At 39.5% G+C, this 19,726-nt stretch overlaps 1 protein-coding gene across 4 annotated transcripts in view; it reads right to left on the reverse strand.

Moving 5' to 3' along the window:
* The window catches only part of LRP1B (LDL receptor related protein 1B), a 986,195-nt gene that overhangs the window by 696,846 nt on the left and 269,623 nt on the right, over positions 1-19,726 (reverse strand). For all 4 annotated transcript variants that reach the window (XR_004592513.3, XM_034424500.3, XM_034424507.3 and 1 more), the window contains exon 2: positions 15,220-15,333. Coding sequence is in view for 3 of the 4 variants with exons in the window: in XM_034424500.3 (XP_034280391.2) it covers positions 15,220-15,333 (114 nt within the window). In the remaining variant the exon portion in view is untranslated. The remainder of the gene's footprint in view (positions 1-15,219; positions 15,334-19,726) is intronic.

Here is a 19,726-nt window from a genome sequence, read left to right on the forward strand (position 1 = left end):
TTTCTTACCTCCGGAGGGCCTCTGGAGGGATCGGGAAGGCCGTTTTCATCCTCCCCAGGCTCCTAGAAAGGCTCTGGAGCCTGGGGAGAGCGAAAAACGGGCCTACTGAGCCCATCGTGCCATCGCGTGCCAAAAGCGGGGGGAGAATGGGGGGGTGGGGCACATAGAATTATGGATGTGGGCACATGTGCATGTGACACCCCCCCCCACTTTTGGCACATGATGGCAGAAAGGTTAGCCATCACTGTATAATAGCGTATCATATGTATTCTGTGCTGTGCTGTAAAGTGCTTAGACTCATATAAGTGAAGTAGCAAAAAAAAAAAAAAAAAAAAAGCATTTGTAATAAATAAATAATTCAACAACCCCCAAATTCCATTTGGCTGAATAGATAGAGTGAGTTTTTTCCATCTGACAGCTATTTAAATACATGTGTTCATAACTAGATATGATCATAAATTGTCATAAACTTAATGTTCGGTTATTTGCAACTATATGTAAAACAGAAAGTAATTATTTTATTCTTTGCATGTTGAAACAAGCGGCTTCTCAAACCCCATTACATCTATTATTGTCTATTTCCTTATTTCAATGTTTTTCAACCTTGGCAATTTAACAATGTGGGAACTTCAACTTGCAGGATTCCCCAGCCAGCAATCCTGTGAGTTGAAGTCCACACATCATAAAGTTGCCAAGGTTAAGAAACACTGCCTTATTTTATAACAACCCTGAATATTGGATTGTTTTAGGGTTGTTGGGTTTTTCTTTTCTTTTCTTTTTTTTGCTTCTTTCAATTTATTGACAGCTAGTCAGAAATGTGTGTGGGGTTTTAGAAATTTGGGAGACCATAAATATTATCACTTGGACCACTGATAATGCTTGTTGATGTTGTAGAAAATAGTGTCTCTGAAATGACAGGTTCATCACTTTGACATGTTATCAATTCATAACGGATTGATAATCTCTGAAGAGGCTATAATGCTGGGAAAAGTGGAGAGAAAGAAAAGGAGAGGATGACCAGCAGTAAGGTGGCTGAACTCAGTTATAGTAGCAATGACTGCAGTGTTAGAAGGGACAGATTAGGGATAGATCATCATAGAGACAATCTATCTATGTAGATGCTAAGAGTCAACAATGACTTGATGACATATAAGCAATCAAATCAAACAAACTGCCTTGATAAAATATTGTAAAAGGAATTATCAGTTGATCCTATTTATAATTGTAAGATACTTCCCTGACTGTGTGCAGATGTGCATGTAAATGTTTTTATTTATTTCAGCAAATTAGCAAAAATTCACAATAATATAAATTGGATAAAAGTATCTACAACTATACTACTCATTGATTTGCATATGAATAGTACTTCAGTGCAAGTACTTATTTACTTATCGAAAGAATTATACATTCCACCTCACGAGGAAAGGAAGAAAAGGAAGAAAAGTTTGAGTGAACTGAAGAACTGAAGGCCATAGCAAACTCCATATTCATATTGTTCTGTACAAAATAAACTCAGGCAATGGAGAATCCGTAATACTTTTAAGTTCTGTAACTTAGAACCACTGGTGGGCTGCTGCCAGTTCTGACCGGTTCAGGAAAATCAGTATTTGCAACCTCTGGTGGGCCCAGCCACCTGTCCTGGTGCTGTGCTGTCCTATTTAGCCATGTTTTTTAAGGCACGCACATACGTGCAAGCCACACGTGCAAGCAAAGCACATGCACATAAGGCGCGCACATGAGCGAAGTGAGCATGCACAGGTGCACGTTCACATTTTTGGTGCTGGTTGTTAATTCATGTCGCTGCCCACCTCTGCTTAGAACTTCCAAATTGGACAAGACAATTATGGAAGTATTCCTGTTTTCAAAAAAAAAAAAAAATCCATTGTGATAAAAGTAAAATATATTAATAATATAATGTATTTTGCAGCTTTAATTTGGGCTGGGGTAAGATAGTGATTTAAACCCAGCCGGGGCTACATACTTCAGTAATTATCTGATAGAGGGTGGTGCAGCTTCATGAAAAAATTATATTCTAGTGTAAGATTATGGGAGAAGGAGGAGAAGCAGACACCAGACCAGAAGAAAGAAATGTACCTAAAGGAGCAATGAGCAGAGGCACCAGAGATGTATTTTCTGGAATTGGTGTGCAGATGTCACACCGAGGCAACTGATGTGGAATTCTTCTTCCTTTCTTCTCTGTGGGTGATCTAACTGGAATTTGAAGAACAATACTCCCTTTGGAGGAATTTAACTAGAATAGTGTGAGGGAAAAGAATACCTCCAGCAATCATAATGGACCTTAATTATCAAGAAGAACAAGTCTTTAGAGACTCCTAAATGTTCTAAGATGCTCTGCTAGCTTGTAGAAACTATGGAGGCTTTAGTTTAGTTGCCTACATGCTGTTCCTTTTTCTTCTCCAAGGCACATTAAACTAGCTTTTGGGACAGAAGCCTGAATAGAAAGCTGGGACAATGATTATTTAGCTACATTCAGTCCATTTGCCTTTAAATCAATTTTAAAGAAGGAGAAACCCAAACAACAGTCAGGGGAACCCATATAGATTAATGGGAATAAATTCCCCCGTAAAAGGAGTTGATTTAGAAAATGTTGCAAGCAAAAATGGTTTGGCATCTAATGAATGTCCATACTAAGGTTGCCAGAGCCAATAACAACAACAGCAATATATATATAATAAAAATCAAATGCATGATTATGATGCATATTTTCATTAGTTTGCTCCCCCCCCCCCGTTTTGATTTGCTTCTCCCATTAACTGAATGTTTTCTTCTGAAGAAGATGGAAGCCCAATCAATATGGCTGCTGTTTCCATTAATGGGATGTTTTGCCATTTTAAATCAGATCCACAGAAAGGGTAGTCACCCTATCTCTGACAAGATTATTCCAAGGGCTTCCAGGGCACCAGGAACACATCATAAGTTCCCCCAATACTTTGCCTATAAGGAGCATTATATATAAACAAGGCCCTGGGGAAGGGCATTTCCTGTATTTTTTAACTCTTTTCAGTTATAGGATCATTTAGATCAGGGCTGTCAAGGTCCTGGCCTGCGGGCCGGATGCGTCACCTGCTGGTCACACCCACACCCAGTTTAGTGAAGGGGGGGGGAAAAAGTCCCAATATGTCATGTGATGCCACCATGACGATGTAAGTTTGATACTCCTGATTTATATCATCTCTGCGCTATTCTTCTTTTCAAAATTCTACCTGTCCCAAATAGCTGCTATGAAATCCCAAGGCACAACTTGCACATTCAGAAAGAAAAGCTTTAGGGGATGATTTCAGTTGGAAAATATGTATCAGAAAAAGAGTTATTTCCCTCACATCTCTTCTCCCTTTCCATTGCCCCAAACTGCACCTCCCCTGTATCTTAAAAGAAGTATACAAAGACACACACACACATGTCGGGTGGGGGGCAGAAATCATTCTTGCTGTGTTTGATGTGCTCCTAACTTTCAAACTTTCCAGGTTCTAGATCAGAATCTTAACTGATGTTTTTTGTTTTTTTTTAACCTAGGTATTACATTGGCTCGCACTGCTAGAACAGTCCTGTCAGATGTCCCTCATTCAGGCCAGCATTCAGCTCCCTTTTACTGTTTCATTTTCTTTATATTCCTAGAGCAGGGGTCCCTCAGGCCACAGGCCAGTACTAGTCCACGACATGCTAGAAACCGGTCCCATCTGTGCACATGTAGGATGCTGGAAGTGCCATACCCCCTCTGGTCCATGGAAAAACCTCTCTCCAGAGAACCAGCCTTGATGCCCAAAAGGTTGGGGGCAACTGTCCTAGAGTATTTCTCAGAAAAAAAATGAAAGACTGCAAAAACAGAGATATTGGCCATTCTTACAAACAAACAACAGCAACAAAACCAGTGCATATCTGTAGCCCCGTGTAATACTATATCTATATAGAACAACAACAACAACAATCAAAGTTAAGATGGACATAGTAGAAGAAGTAGGATAATTTGGAATCCAAACTGATGATGTGCTTGACCCCTCCAGTTGGGCTCAGCCTGGTCATCTACATCTGGCTTCCATATCCCCAAATGTTATTTCTTTTTAAAAGGAGATGTTAGTAAAAAGTTGGCATCACTTTGCCAGGGAAGTCAATAATTAGTATTGATTATTGGGAAGCAATAAAACAATGGAAGCAACAAGAAAAATTCCAAATGGACAACAGCTCAAGGAATGCCTCTATTTGAATATTCATTTATCATCTGGGAATAAATATACCAAAGGTGCTTTTTTTCAAGAGGCATCTGGGCTTCCTTGTTTTGTTTTGTTTTTGAAAATATTTGAAAATGTTTCACTTCTCACGAACTGAAGAAGCTTCTTGCATGAGAAGCAAAATGTTTTCAAACAACCCAAAAAAAAAGTCCAGTTGCCTTTTGGAAAAAAGCACCTTTGGGACAAACATGACCTGGATAATTGAGAATTTCCATAGATATATGGGAATAAATTAGAAAGAGAGAAGATTTCCCTCTAGGGATGCATGAAAGTTTTTTTTTTTTTTAAATATCTGTTGCTTCCCTGCAGTGATCTGAAAGTGCCAAAGGATGAACCCATATTTCTAGTGTAAATCTCCGTATTGTTGGAAATGTGTAGCAGAGCCATAAAAGTCAGACTGCTGCTGGCTGAAATAAAAACAAAATAAAAAAGCCAGGAATGCTGTGGTCTCACTATGAATTATTTGTGTATGCGTCCCTTTAAAAAAGATTAATTTGCCCCTCTGTTTCTAAACTTAAAACAAGCCTCAATTTGCTTCTCAGAGCAGCAGACACACTTTTCCGAAACCTAGAGAAAGTGCAATTTAGCTGGCAATTAATCCTTAATGTGATCTAATTATTCCTGACATTTGGGCATCAGGCACTAGACTTTAGGGGCCATATTATTCTCCAGCACTGTTGTAAGCGTTTGTGTAGAATTCAAGGAAGCGAACCGCTGCCATCAGCTTTCAGTTAAATTAACTTCTCTGCAAACCTGATCGGGAAACAAAAGAGGCATCAGATAATTACCCGTGACTAAAGTGGAAGAAAAGCTGACGGTCCCCTATGACCGCACTGTGCTGGTGATGCAGAATAAGGTGCAGTCTAAATCCTTTCCAAATGTGCAGCTGCGCATTTTATTCCCAAAGATAGATAAATTGTAGGGAATAAGCACAGCTGACAAGTCACAGAGACCTGTATCGGCACAATTCCCAACTTGGGTTTAGGGAATTGGATGTTCTCATTTCTACTTGCAATCCTTGCATTTTGAGGGATTGGGGGTGGGGGGGTAACCTGCCTAGATCTCGCTCTCGCCAAAGATAGGGAGAGGACATTTTCAAACCTTGATTTATTTCTGGCTGTAAAGCACTTTGACACCCTAGGGTGAAATTCACCTTCTTAAGAAAGGCCAGCACAAAGTTTATGACTAAGTGTACCTGAGTGGATCATAATACTTTTGCTGAGTATCCAGAGTGAAAATAATTCTGGCCTCGGCACCGTTTGCTTTATACACATTTATAAAGTAGACAAACAGTTGAAAAGAAATACACCTCTATTGATGAAAGTCACACTACCTTTCCAGTTGAACGTGAACAGGAAGACAAATGTGAGCTTAAGAAACGAGCTTTATTTATAACGCAAATATTTTGGTCTGACGTTCGGTATCTCACCTGAAGAGGTGAGTAATCACAACTTGGTATTTTTGCACTGAAACATTCTGGTTTTATCAAAACAGGCAAGTTGCAATCCAGCCTGAGAGAATTCTGGAACTTTCTTGTAAATTACATGTCAGATCAGAGTCTATACTGTAACAGCTTTAAACTAACGTGTTAAATCTGGAACCTTAAGGATTGGAGACTCTTAGATTTCAAAGGTCAATTCCCGAGGTTTTTTCCATCAAGGGATGAGGGCTTAAAAACATCAAAGAATTCAAGAATCCCTTGCCAAGTCCCATCCTCTCTTTTATCCATTCCTCCATTCCACTAGCATCATTTAATGACATGGAAATAAAATCTTAAAATAAAACCAATAAATTTGCAATCTCAGAATAAGGTTTTCCTCCATTTTGATGTGTTTATTAACTTTGGGTAATATATTAATTTGATTTTTTTTTGTTTTTTTTCACACAACATGCTGACATTGGTGGAATTAGTGATGAAAGCATTTATAGAATAATTTACAATCATCTGGATTTTTCCAGATCCACTGTTTTCCAGTCAAGGAATAACATAAAACAAAAAACAAACAAACAAACAAAAACATTTCCCTAGTTTCAAGATCTAGTGATATAATAGGAATACTTAGCACAGCTTTGACTATACTACCTCTAAACACTAAAGTAAACTATAATTTTCAATACACTCAATATAGTTACTGCTGATCCTATGACCCAGTAGAAAATACTGTTTATCTCTTGTGTTTTCTTCCCCCCCTTATACACTGTATATTGAAGCTGGGAACTTCACATTCAGGTTGGATGAAGCTGGTAGCGATTCTAAAGAGGTCACATAGCAGTTTCTTTTTCCTGATGACCAAATGATCTAAATCAAATTATACTGGATTCCAAAAATCACATGCAACCAGTGCTGAGCTTATCATAAAATCAGAAGACCATAGAATTGGAAAGGGCCTCAAAGGTCATTTAGTCAAACATTCTATTCTCTGCAGGATCTGTTGAAGCATTTCACTTTAACCAACCTTTTCAATAAAGCAGAAAATAGAATCTCCTGAGGCAAACTATTAGGACAGCTCCTAATGTTAGGATATGTGTCCTAATGCTTAACCTCTATCTACTTCCCTACAATTTCAACCTATTGGTTCTGGTTCTGTCCTCTGGAGCAACTTTTTTTAAAAAATAACTCCTTCTTCTATAGGTCACTCCTTCGCTATCTGAAGATTGCTTTTAAACCTCTCCTCATTCTTCTCTTTTATAAATTAAACATAGACAGTTTCTTCAACTATCCTTCATAGAACTTGGTTTCCAGTCTTCTCATCATCTCAGTACCACTTCTCTGAATTTTATTGCATTTTTTTTGAGGTCAGTTTTCGACTGTGGTGCCCAGAACTAGACACAATATTCCAAGAGGAGCCTAACAAAGCAGAGTAGAGGGGACAATTACATCTTCTGATCTGGAATCTGTTAATGGATCCTAAGAGATCCACTGCTTTTTTACAAGCTGGATGGTATGGCTGGCTCATGCCAGGACCCCCAGATCCTTTTCATATGCATTATTACTAAGCCATGTCTACCCACTTTATATTTGGGGCTTTCACTTTTTATTATGGTTTCTCATCCCAGTTTCCCATAGTGATCAGTCACCCTAGGACCATGATGGTGAACCTATGGCATGTGTGCCTAAAGTGGCACGCAGAGCCATGTCACCTGGCACATGCGGTGTTGCCCATTCCTCTTCCAGGTTTCTGGCGCACATCCACATGCGATGATCAGATGGCCTTTGTGCATGCGGCAGTGCCGGAAACTGGAAGAGCTGGTCTGTAAGCTGGGAATAGGGCTTCCTCGAACTTTGGAATTGGGAGTGTCCAGAAAGAAGGAGGACCAATGGGAATTCTCCCTTCTGCAGCATCATCCGTCTCCAGGAAGAGTCTCCCTTGACTTCACCCACTGGAAGAGAGTTCTGCACAGAGAAGAAGTTGGTTATTCAGGACAAGATCCCCCCTCCCATTTTCTCTGCTTTTCTTTCTCCACAGAACTGTCTCTCCTCCTCCTGGAGACTCGGCCCAGAGACCGATGATGCTCAAGCAGGGGGAATTCTCATTGGTGCTGCCCATCATTCTGGCCCCTCCCATCTCAAAAGTCCAAGATAAACACTTCCTCCCCCCCAGTGCAGAACAAGTGGGCTGTCAGCTTTGTTGTGGTCCGCCAGCAGCCTGCGGAGCTGGCAGTGGAGTCGGACAGCGATGAGGTTGAAGAAGAACATGGGCCAGTCCTGGAGGCTGGGGAAGCCAGGATGAGGGCTCTGCATTGGAGGCAGAGATGGGGCCAGGGCCATCGGGAGTGATGTGTGGACTTCGGAGCCTCCAAAGGCTAACAATAGAGAGGCAGAGGAACAGGAGGAGCCTGTTCCTAGTGCACATATGAGAAGAGCTGCCAGAAGGCAGGAGCAGCTAAAGCAGAGAGGATGACTCGGGAGTAGGGCCAAGAGATGATTGGCCCCTCCCATAAGGCTTAAAAGACCAGCAACGGCTCTTGGCCTCTTTGCCAGAAAAAAAACATTGAGAGAATTGCTTCTTGTTTCGCTGTAGTTATTTCCTCTGTTCCTGAACTGTTGCCAAGAAAATCCTTTGGCAGTTTGCCTAATTATCCCAAGGTCAGAGATAAACTAAAGACTGGTGTTTTAAGGACTTTGCTTTCATTTAATTTAGAATATGCTGAAAATGAGTTAATTCTCAGCTGTTTTAATAAAATCTGTTTGTTTTTTGGAACTGTTTTGCATTTAATATCAACTATGTGGGCCTGGGTCACAACAAGCTGATTGGCGCATGCGGATGTGCGGCAGTAACTGGAAGACTTGCTGGCCAGCGCGCATATGCACGCCAGAAACCATAAGTATCTTATCCAGTGTGTACATGCCCCCTGGGCAGCTCCTCTTCCTGGTTTGCAGCCCTGACAAGCCGAAAAGCTTCGCCATCCCTGCTCTAGGAGCATCTCCTGCATATTAGAAGCCATCCTCAAAACTTTTTTTTCTTGAAATATACTGTTGTTCTTCCTCACCAGACAGAGTAGGAAAATGAAATAACTGTACAATAGTTTAAAAAATTAAAAAGCACATCTATATAGAGCTTTGGTGTTAATTGTGAAGCAGTGGTAGCATTCTGTCCTCCCTGTTAGTGTCCACCATAGGAAGAAAAACCATTCAATTTCTGTCTCTGTTGTCATTCAGGAGTCATTGTGAAACAGTTTTGAAGCAGTTCTGTTCGGTCTGTTCCTAGCCTTGGGGTTCTTGCTCTTTCTCTCTGAAGCTAAAGGCACCATGGTACAGCTTCAAGGAGCAAGCAAGCAGAATGGAATAGTTAGTGTTGATGTTTTCTCTAGCTGGTTTCCTCTCTGAGTGTCTCAGAAAGGACACTAAAGAGGACAAGGATAGATGGTGTTATGATAAATGTATATCCTCCGGGTGTTGTGCCCCTAACTGCCAAACAGCTGATTGATATAGTAGGCATTGTTGCTCAGCTCTGCTCTCTCAACCAAAATTCCAGAAAATCTAATAATTGGCTGTCATGAGCGAGATGAGCCAGATGTGGAAAGTCTATTTTTGTCTTCTTATTGGAAAGTTGGAGGAAATATTGAGCAGCTCCTCTGAAATAGTCAGCATTTCCAGGATCTGCTAGGGTAAAAAAGCTCACAAGGTGCTTGGAAATATTTCTAAAGATTTGTGGTTGAAAATGTAGTGGTGTGGAAGCACCAGAAGTATATTACTAATCTCGAATTGATTCTAATTGGCATGTTTGCCTCTACATGTTCATATTCTATTTCCAAACTGTTGTTTAGGGGATATTTATTCTCAGATATAATGGAAAAGAACCTTTGATATGGTACTGGTATATATCCATGGATACTCTTTGAATTCAAGGCTGAATGCGTTTTATTTTTTAATGCTATTGTCTTTTTGGAGCCAAAGGAGACAATATTCCAAATGGAATACTTTAATAAAAGTACCAGTCCGGGGTGGGGGGTGGGGAGGCTGACAATCTTCTTGTAGGTAGAAAATAACAATTCTAACCAGGCACTTGGCAATTTACCAGAGAGATTTCAAATTCAGAAGTGACAGAATCTATCCCGCAAAGGCAAATATCTGCCATTCAACAAACTCCAATATTCCAAGCCAGGAACTTAATAAAGCAAGCATGACCACTAAATGTTACCTTGAATGAAAATGTAGACGGTAAAGAGATTCACAGTAACCAGTACAGATTCAGTTACATAACTGTTTCCCTTAATATATTCTACCTAGAACACAGAAAGATAATCACATTATTTGAGAGACAGTATGTTTTCTCCTTCAATATGGAACCAACATTTGTTTATTTTCTAAAATAATTACTAACCGGGAAGAATTTATGTAAATAGATGTTATGAAATTGTTCTTCAGTACATGGAAATGATGGGCCATGTAAAGCATATTGCAATAATCCAAGGCATGTTTGGCTGTAAGCAATGCCTTAGCTGTAAGCAATGATTTAGGAATGGGGATCAGTGGCATATATAACTGTGTGAAGGTTGTCCTGGCCACAGCTAACTCCTGCTCTTCAAGCTGTGATTCCAGCTGGACAGCAGATTGTGCACCAGCTCTGTCTTGGAAAGTGTTACCTTCCAACATCATGTTGGAAAATCATTAAATGCAGATGCCCTAAAATCCACAGTTGCTCAGTCTTATCAAGGTTGAGTTCTTCCCCATCCACATGGTTTCCAGGCACTATAGTCTGTGAACATGTATGTTTAAAGCTAAATGTTAGAACTACAGTGAAAGAGTATAATATCATTTTACCTTCTCAATATCTATGTGCAATATAGCAGATGTCCCTTCTGTTCGTAATAGCTCCCCAATCAAGCTGGTTGAGCCTAAATGTGAGAAGACTTACCTGAACTTTAAATTTACAAATGAGATGGGCATTTATTATGTTAGTGGATCACTACAAATACCAAATATATCAAGAAACAATTCCCTTTTTTCCAGCACCAATTAGCAACTGTCCACCAGATTGCAAGAACATAAGTGAGCGGTCAGACAAGGAGACCTGAATATATTGGTAGCCTCACATTGCAATAAACAAGGACATACATTCAATTTTGCAACTATTAAGATTGTTGGATGAGCAGGCACAAAAACAGCCAGGGAAATTATTGAAGCTTGGGAAATGGGCCCCTTGTCAGTCAATAGGAGTGCTGATTTACCACCAGCTTATCAAGTATTTAGAAGGCAAGGGCTTGGCAGCACAAGGAAACAACAGCCAATGACTTAATAGCCAATTATTAATCATAACCATAATCATAAGTTTATTTGTCAAGCATATATAAGATAACAGGTAAAAGTATAAACATAATTTGAATACATGAAAAGAGTAAGTAAAAAGGAATATTAGGACAGGACGGTAGGCACGCTGGTGCACTTATGCACGCCCCTTACAGATCTCTTAGGAATGGGGTGAGGTCAACAGTAGACAGCTCAATCAACATCTAAAAAGCCACCCATGACAGGCACCATATAAATACTACACAGACAGAATAGCCCAAAGCACACACTCTGCTAGAGAGAAGTACCCTGAGGATGGGCTCCAGCACCTCTAGTCCTGGTGATAACCCTGACTGGATCCTGTACCAACTATCAACACAGAACCTTCTCAGTTCATTATGAAACGGGACACTATCTCTTGTCCAATTCGTATTCAATATTAGCAACACAAAATAAATAACATTAATAATTAATAATTGCTTAAGTAGCTCAACTTGGTAGAAGTCATTTGGATGGATCCACTTAGTGCTGCGTTTAAATTCAATAGCTTGTAAATTTCACAAAATCTGCTGAAGAGCAACAGCTGATTGGTTTCTCCTCTGCCGATAAAGGGCAATGTAACAGATTGCATATTTGTTCTGGACATTGGAGATACTAGTTGAAACTCTCAGCTAAGCGAACAGAGTTATCATGAATTCTCAATCACCATATATCATAGTGTATGTGAGTGTCTCTCTGTGTGTGTCTGTGTATGTCACTCTGAGTGTGTCCACATAAATTTTGCTTGTTTTTGCCTGCCATCTGTAGACACTACCTTTATTGTTTTATCTCCTGGGTGGTGATGACATGGAATATTCAAGAGCTTGGGTGAATGTGTCAACAGTATAGCTTATATGGCAGTAGTGAAAGATGGATGTGATTATGGAAAGCCTCAAGCTTAGAAACAAGAAGACTAGAAGCAAAGCACTTGTAGGTTGAAGGGTTAGAAACTTACATGAGAAGGCTGATTGGGAAGATTTGTTAAGAGCCATGAAAGGAGGTAAGGGAGGGGAAAAATAATGAAAGATGAATGAAGAGATGGAAAAGGAAAAGTGAAAGCATCATAAGGCAAAACCAAAGGGATGATGTATTCTAGCAGAATAGAAAAAAAGCTGGTGACTGATAAGCTGATATATGTCTCAAAGAGAGGTGAATAATAAGTGGGAAGGATTATAGCAGATAACAAATATGGGAAGAAAAAATGCGGCTACAAGAGGAATTTTGAGAGAAACAGAAGTCAAAGAGAGGATTAAGGGGGAAACAAATCAAAGGGACAAAGAATTAAAAGAAAATGTTGGCTCCTGACAAAAAGAGATAAGTAACGGATCTTTTAGAGGGATAGGGACTGGGAACCAGGTAATGAGAAGGATGTTGGAAATCACCTACTATCTCTACATCAAGTATATAAATGAAGACTCAATCATCCAGGCCAGGGATGGGCTTCAAAAAATTTAGCAAGGGGTTCTCTGCCCGGTTGCTGGGTGGGCATGGCCAAGGTGGGTGTGGGCTAGTCGGCCTCCTGCACCATGGTGGGGGGGGGAGTTTGCCCTCTCCGGGCTCCAGAGGCTTTCCTTGAGCTTCCAGGAGGGCGAAAACGGCCTCTCCAGGCTCCGGAGGCCCTCTGGAGGTTCTGGCCTTCCTAAACGTCCAGTAGGCCCATTTTTCACCCTCCTTGAGCCTTCACATGCACCCTGCACTTACCTGCATCCAAAATGGACTGTGTGGGGACTCCTGGGAGGGGTGGGGTGGGGCGGGGTGGGCGGGTGGGGTGGGTGGGTGGGGCCAGCCAGGAGTGGGATTTGGGGGTTCTCCGAACTGCACAGAATCTTAGCTAGAGGTTCTCCTGAAGCTCTGCAAACCCCCAGCAACCCACCTCTGATCCAGGCCCAAAAATAAAAAGATTAAATCATGGCAACTGGACCACAGTTGATCAAGATGAGTAACGAAATGTCCCAATTTAATAAACTTTGGTCCAGTTGCCATGGTCCAAAGCCTTTTTAGATATCTACATCAAGTAGCACATTTACCTTAAGGGTCACATGATAGAGAACTCTAAAACAAGGAGTGGCCCAATGGAGCTGGGACACATGCTTCTCCTTTCTTTCTGAAATCCCTTCTTTGTTTTACAAGCATAGATATTGATTTCCGGAGATCAAAATTGATCCCTCAGCTTTTTCAAATTCATAAGCTGAAGGCCACATGAAAGTAAGAGTCACATGGATTCCTGAGCTCAGTTTGCCTTCCTCTACTCAGAACTGTTAACCTCCTTGTACTTCTTTAGCCTTCTTCCTTTTGGTTAGTAAGATCTGTTCCTCAGAGAAAACAGTGCTTCGCCTGTCATCTGTGGCAGTGAAAGTCTTGCTCCAGAGTGATTCAGTTATGGTTGGCTGTCTTTTGTACATATAATTACAGAAAACATATTCAAGGGAAATAAACATTCAAATTACTATTACTCTGCACATCTATGTCCAGGGAGGTATATGGATGTAGGAGATTTTTAATTTTGCTGTTTAGATGTAACCTGAAATAGATGTCCCATGAAGACTGCATTATGATCTTCAGAACTGACAAAGCAAGTGATTTACATACTTATTTGTAAATTTCATTAACTTCTCTAAAAGTATTTTACCCTTCATGCTATGACTGGGAAAAGTGAAGTAAGATGAAAGACAATGATGAATTTTCCTACGGCTAGGAAAGTTTTGTAAAAGCTCCCCTTTTTTGCAATTACATTAGTATTGTAGAAACCCTTGAATGAAATGGCCTCTTATATGCCACTGCATTTATTGATATCATCATGTAGGATAATGATGAAGAATGCAGAGGAAAAGAAAGAAATAGAGGGGAAATAGCTGCCTTTTTTGCAACTTAATGTGTTGCTACAGCAGGTTCCATTTCTGTGACAAATAGTAAGGGATAGGATATGTACTTCAACCCTGAGGTGGCTTTAGCAATGGCTAGAGACAAATTGAGGCAGGCATGAGATTTCGGTTTCAAACTCCTGGGGCTTACAAAACTTACCAAAAGTTTTCTTCTCAGTTATCTGCACTTAAAGGAAAACTAGTTGCCTGTCCTAAATTATAGTGCCAAATAATTTCAAGTATGTACTATTAATTGAAATAGTCTAAGCTACATTGGAAGTATGACAAGGTACCTAGAGATGACAAGATCTAGTTCCTATTAAACAAATACATTAAAGCTGCTACAAAACAAAATGCAATTACCATTATTCTATAATTGCAAATTAATTGGCAATCATTATTCTTTTAATTGCTGTCCCTCAGTACATGACATACCTTGTATACAAATAAACGAAGGTTTTAAACAGTCAATACCAAACTGGGTTTATGGAGAGGGAATCACACTATAAAATACCGTCACTTAAACAGCATCATTCATTCTTATTTCGTTGTCTATGGGGTGTTTTTTTTTTAAATTTCTCCTTCATGTGACATAAGAAAGGCGCTCTATATTTTCCAGTCTTCAGCACTGTCTTTCTTCTCTTACCTTGCATTTCACCTGCAAACTTTTTCAGTTTTATTATTAGCTCCTATTACACAAAATGATTGTCCTGGGGACATGAAATAGAACTCTTCATTTTGTACTTTGCTGAGGAAACTAGGAAATATGAAGATTTAATCTAATCTAATCAGTAGACCACAGTGTTGGGAAGAAGCCTATAGGGTTCTGTTCTATTCTCTTCTATAATAGCTCTCAGCCACAGAAAAAACAAGGTTTTTTTTTTTCATTATTATAATGATTAAGTATGTTTTATTAAAGCTTTTTCCTGACATTTTTCAAACACTGCTTCTTTCACCTATTACTTTCTATTCCTCTCGTTTTCTCCCGTTCTGTTTTTGTTCAAGGTCTCTGTGTTCTCCTTACTTTTATTGCAAATGACATCTGGCATGCTATTATTATTTTGTTCCTTCCTTTGCTTTTGCTTTGCTGCCTCTTCTAGGTCAGAAAAGAAATATGGTACACATGCTTGGTTGATATTGTTAATTCAATTGTGTGTGTGTGTGTGTGTGTGTATGTGTGTATGTATGTATATTAAAGCATCTCTTCATTCTGAAAGTGCATTTCTTCAAGAGTTTTAATTAGTAACATCATTAAGAACCTGCTTAGGGCATTAAAAGAAAAGTAAGTCCATTTTTTACAGTTGGAACAGTTCAAAGGAAACCAGGATAACTTTTTACTTACATGAAGCCTCATCAGATTCATCGGGGCAGTCTGGGTCTCCATCACAAAGCCAATTCTGAGACACGCAGGTCACACGATCATGACAAAGAAACTCGCCTACCTCACATATGTGGTCTGTAAACACAAGCAGAGTTAAAGAATGGACATGGTTAATGGATAACTAAAAACAAGCAAGACAATCAGTGAAGGAAAAAAACATGCAATATAGTCTTTTCCTTCCATGAAATCCTAAACAACAGAATGAAAACGTCTGCATTTATGATTTGACACAGGTGTGTGACACACCCTCAGGAGCATCCTGTATATTTGCTCAAATTGTCTTATTTCACTGGATAGCATGTTCACTAATGCACCAATCAAAAGTATGCTACAAGGGAGAAAATACACAACTATCTGTATCCCACAGTGTTCTCTCTCTCCTGCTAATTTTGCCCATTTTATTGAAGCCTCAGCAAAGGTTCCCAAACCACTTCAGATTATGATCCTCCAAGGGGATCCCGACACTTCAACCTCCAAAATAATTTGAGGGAAAATATCCCTGTAGGTTTGCTGCAACAGCCTGTAGTTTGCAAACTACAAAGCCCTAACATTGTCAGTAAAGTACTATAGGTGCTGATAACCTAGAGAATGGATTCTCCAAATCTTTCTCCATTTCAGAAGCAGAAATAGGGATAGAGTACTTGCAGGACATGCCAAATGTTTTGATCGACTTTCTTCCATGCCATTTATTTTGTCACAAAAGCACCTCGAGCAGGATGTCTCAATAAAATCTATGTTTTCTGTAAGAATAAACATCTATTTGCAGTGCAAAAAGGAATGTGACGCCCACATTCTAGGTTTGATGTGGCCAAGGTTAAAATAGAGCCCAAGTGGGCATCCCAAACAAGAAAGAGCATCAGTTGCATACAACCTTACCCTTCAGGCCTACTCAGAAGCAAGCATGGCCATCAATTGAAACAGAAGCAAATCATACTTAAGAAAGGGCAATTTAGACTTCAGCCTCCTTAGAGGAATCTAAATTGGAAATGCAACCTGCAAATAACACAGTAGATGGTTTCTCCAATTCCACCTGTCCCACCTTTTATTTGTCCTGTAAAAACAAAACCAAGCATTTCTGAGGGTTTGGATCAACTATACACAATTCCATCCTACATGTTAGTTCAATGGATTACAATCAGACTTATTTCCTAATATATTGTAATAATATATACTCAAATCATTCTAAGGGGAAAAAAAAAACCACATTCATAATTTGTGCTTCATGGAAAACATAGACCTAATGTGTTGTAAAGTGAGGGGATGAAGTGGTAGATTAAATTTTCCAAATTTTATTATATCAAATTTATATTTTGCTGATAAAGAAATAAAGGGAGACTAGTATAGATCTATTTCAAACTATTTAGCTTTCATCAGCTAGCCACACCCTTACTCAGATTCAAACTTGGGCTTCCTGCATGTTAGGCAGTTGAATTAACCTCTGAGCCACAAATTCTCCTCCCTTCATTAGCTTGAGCCAGGGGAAAGATTAAGTGTTTTTCTATCGAGACACCTGGTCTACCCAACATGTGGGAGGGTGCATTCTATACTAGTCTCCCTTTATTTCTTTATCAGCAAAATATAAATCTGGTATAAAATGGTTTGTCATGAATGTGACTGCTTGAGGGCTCCAAGATTACCCTTCCAGTGGTCAGGAAGATATATCCACCAATGATGAAATGGGCACTGAATAAGAATCTCCAGGAAAAGCATTACAAGAGGGAAAACTAATAATAAAAAATGGAATCTGCTTTCAGAGTAGGTTGATTTTATCTGCTTGGATCCTGGTTTTTTTTTTTTTTGTTGTTGTTTGTTTTTTTGTTTGTTTGTTTTTTTGTTCCTGGAGAAGTTTATTCTGGGGCTGCACTTTGGAGTACATGGTAGTCCCATATTTGTGACAGTTGATAGATACAGAATTCTTCCACTACCAGTAGTAGTCAACAGGGGAATTCAGCATTCAGCACCAGTTTGCCATTCTGGGCTGTCAGGATCATCCTCCATCATTCAGGCATTTTAGGAGGAAGACATTCTACCACTCTTGGGAATATTAATGTAAACTGATGAGATTGAACCAGACACCTATCAAGACCAACATCTGGCCTTGTAATCTAAACTTGTAAAAAACAACAAAAGCAGCATGTCCTTTACAAAGCCAGGAAGACTTTGATTTATCATGCCTTCTCTGTTATGTTGCCTGCCCTGTGGAATAATCTCACCCCTGCAATGTGGCTAGCCTGACCCCATTAGCCTTTGGGAAGTCTTTTAGGACCTGGATGTTCTCTTGAGTGTTGGTGCCAAGAAGGTGATGGCCTCATCCTATGAGAATTAAAATATGGAAGGCATTCTCTCCCTTCCTCCCTCCCTCCCTCTCTCTCTCTCTGTGTGTGTGTGTGTGTGTGTGTGTTCTGATTATTTTAATGAGTTTATTATATTCTGGGGGGGGGTGTTGCTCATACACCGCCAGAAGTCACATTTTTGAAGAGGGGGGAACTATACAAATCATTTTAATTATTATGATAAATCCCATTGTCAACCAGATGTTTAGACTGGTTTTGGCATGTTTGTCTACCTATTGGATCCTTTGCCAGGAGCTGGGATAGGCACATGTAGTTGTCTGATGGTGTCAAAGATCTCATTGCAAGAGGTAAGCTGTTCCAAATAAAGCTGCCTTTTGCATTTGGTTGATGGCAATTTTGTCAAGCTGGTTCATCGCACAGTCAGCCAGATGTTCAGACTGTATTTGACATTTTATCCACCTATCGAGTCTTTCCCAAGGACCTAGGATGGGCAGATGTCAATGTTTGTTGGTTTTAAAGATATCCTTGTAGGATGTAAGATGTATTTAATGTTATTATTATCAATATTGTTGATATTGATAAATGTTATTATTATCAATATTATTATTTCTTTTGCCACAAATTCTGGTGGTGACAGGGTGGTTTTTTTGGAGGGTTTTTTTGCAAAGAAACACAAATCCTTTTTTAAAAGGAGTTTTTAAAAAGCTCCTTTAGGATATTGAACATGGTCTGGAGGTCATATATGTGACAAATTATATGTGATATAAGTTTAATTTCTTCCTAAATGTCCCTCAGTAGATTTCTGAGTCATCAGTTTGAGTCCAGTGGGTCTTGCTCCCAGGGAAATGAGTTTAGGATTATAACCAGAGAAACTTAAAGAGTTTAATAAACAGTCGTGAAATACATTGAAATTAATTGGCATCTGCAGCAACACTATAGAATTGCTATAATTGCAAGAAATATTTCTGGAATATATGCTGTACTAAAAGATTCTCCAGTTTAAAGAACAACTTTTATCTATCTAGCCCAGGGCTGTCAAACTCCTGGCCCACGGGCCAGATGCATCACGCACTGGCCACACCCACGCCTGGTTTAGCAAAGGGGGAAAAAGTCCCAATATGTCATGTGATGCCGCTGTGACAATATGAGTTTGACACCCCTGATCTAGCCTATCTGGATTGGTTTTTAAATGTGAAATGTAATATTATAACTGTTGCAGCACCTTAATGAATAATGCTTGTCATATTATTATGAGCACTAATATTACTCTCTCCTCATGTAGATATATCCTTTCCAGAAGGAACAAGCACATTTCTAAAAAATTATGTTTCAAAAGCACAGACAAATAATTTCAAGAAAAATTACGATCTCGTGTAGCCTTATTAGTTGAATAGAAAAATAATTAATCCTAATTAATGTGAAATAGGCAAAATCATGATCTACATTGGTGTTCACAAAATTGCTTTTGTTTGCTATATTTATAACAGTGGATTTTAAAATTAGCATCTCTTGTCGATTATAATTTACAGGCTATTCTAAAATGTCATCTTTCATGTCAACTGCATACTGATGCAGTCTTAGGATCTCTTCACAAGGGCCCCAAATTTAGTTTCCTTCATATCTCTAACGTATCTACTGGCTTCAACTCTGCATACAGATAGGCTGCTTAAGTTCTATTGACTTTAGTGGAATTGATGCATTCAAACTGTGGGATCTCATCTGCTATTTTTCATCAACACCTCTTGGTTCCCAGTCTCTGGTCATCCTTCAGCGATCTTTATGGTCCTCAGAATCAGTATTAAACAAGATAAGAACAAATCTGACCTTTATAAAAACAAAGGACAGATGAAAGTGGCCAACCTGTTCAAAAGAGGAGGCCAAATAGTCCATTATGCTTTTAGAAATAGAGTTAGCCCTTGAATCACAGCAGTTGCTGAACTTATTTTAATTATCTTCAATAACTATTTCTTATCCTGGGAGTAGTGTGGTGGCCTAGAGGTGGAGCTCTCGCCTCACAATCAGGAGGCTGTGAGTTCGATCCTAGGTAGAGGCAGATATTTCTCTCTCTCTGGGCACAATGAGAATATATCTGATGAACAAAACTCTGCATTGGCAATAGGAAGGGCATCCGGCCATTAAAACACTCTGCTAGCTTCATTCAGTTGCCCAGACTT

This window comes from Pantherophis guttatus, chromosome 1, assembly GCF_059756535.1.
Source record: "Pantherophis guttatus breed Tessera chromosome 1, ASM5975653v1, whole genome shotgun sequence".
Classification (NCBI taxonomy): Eukaryota; Metazoa; Chordata; class Lepidosauria; order Squamata; family Colubridae; genus Pantherophis; species Pantherophis guttatus.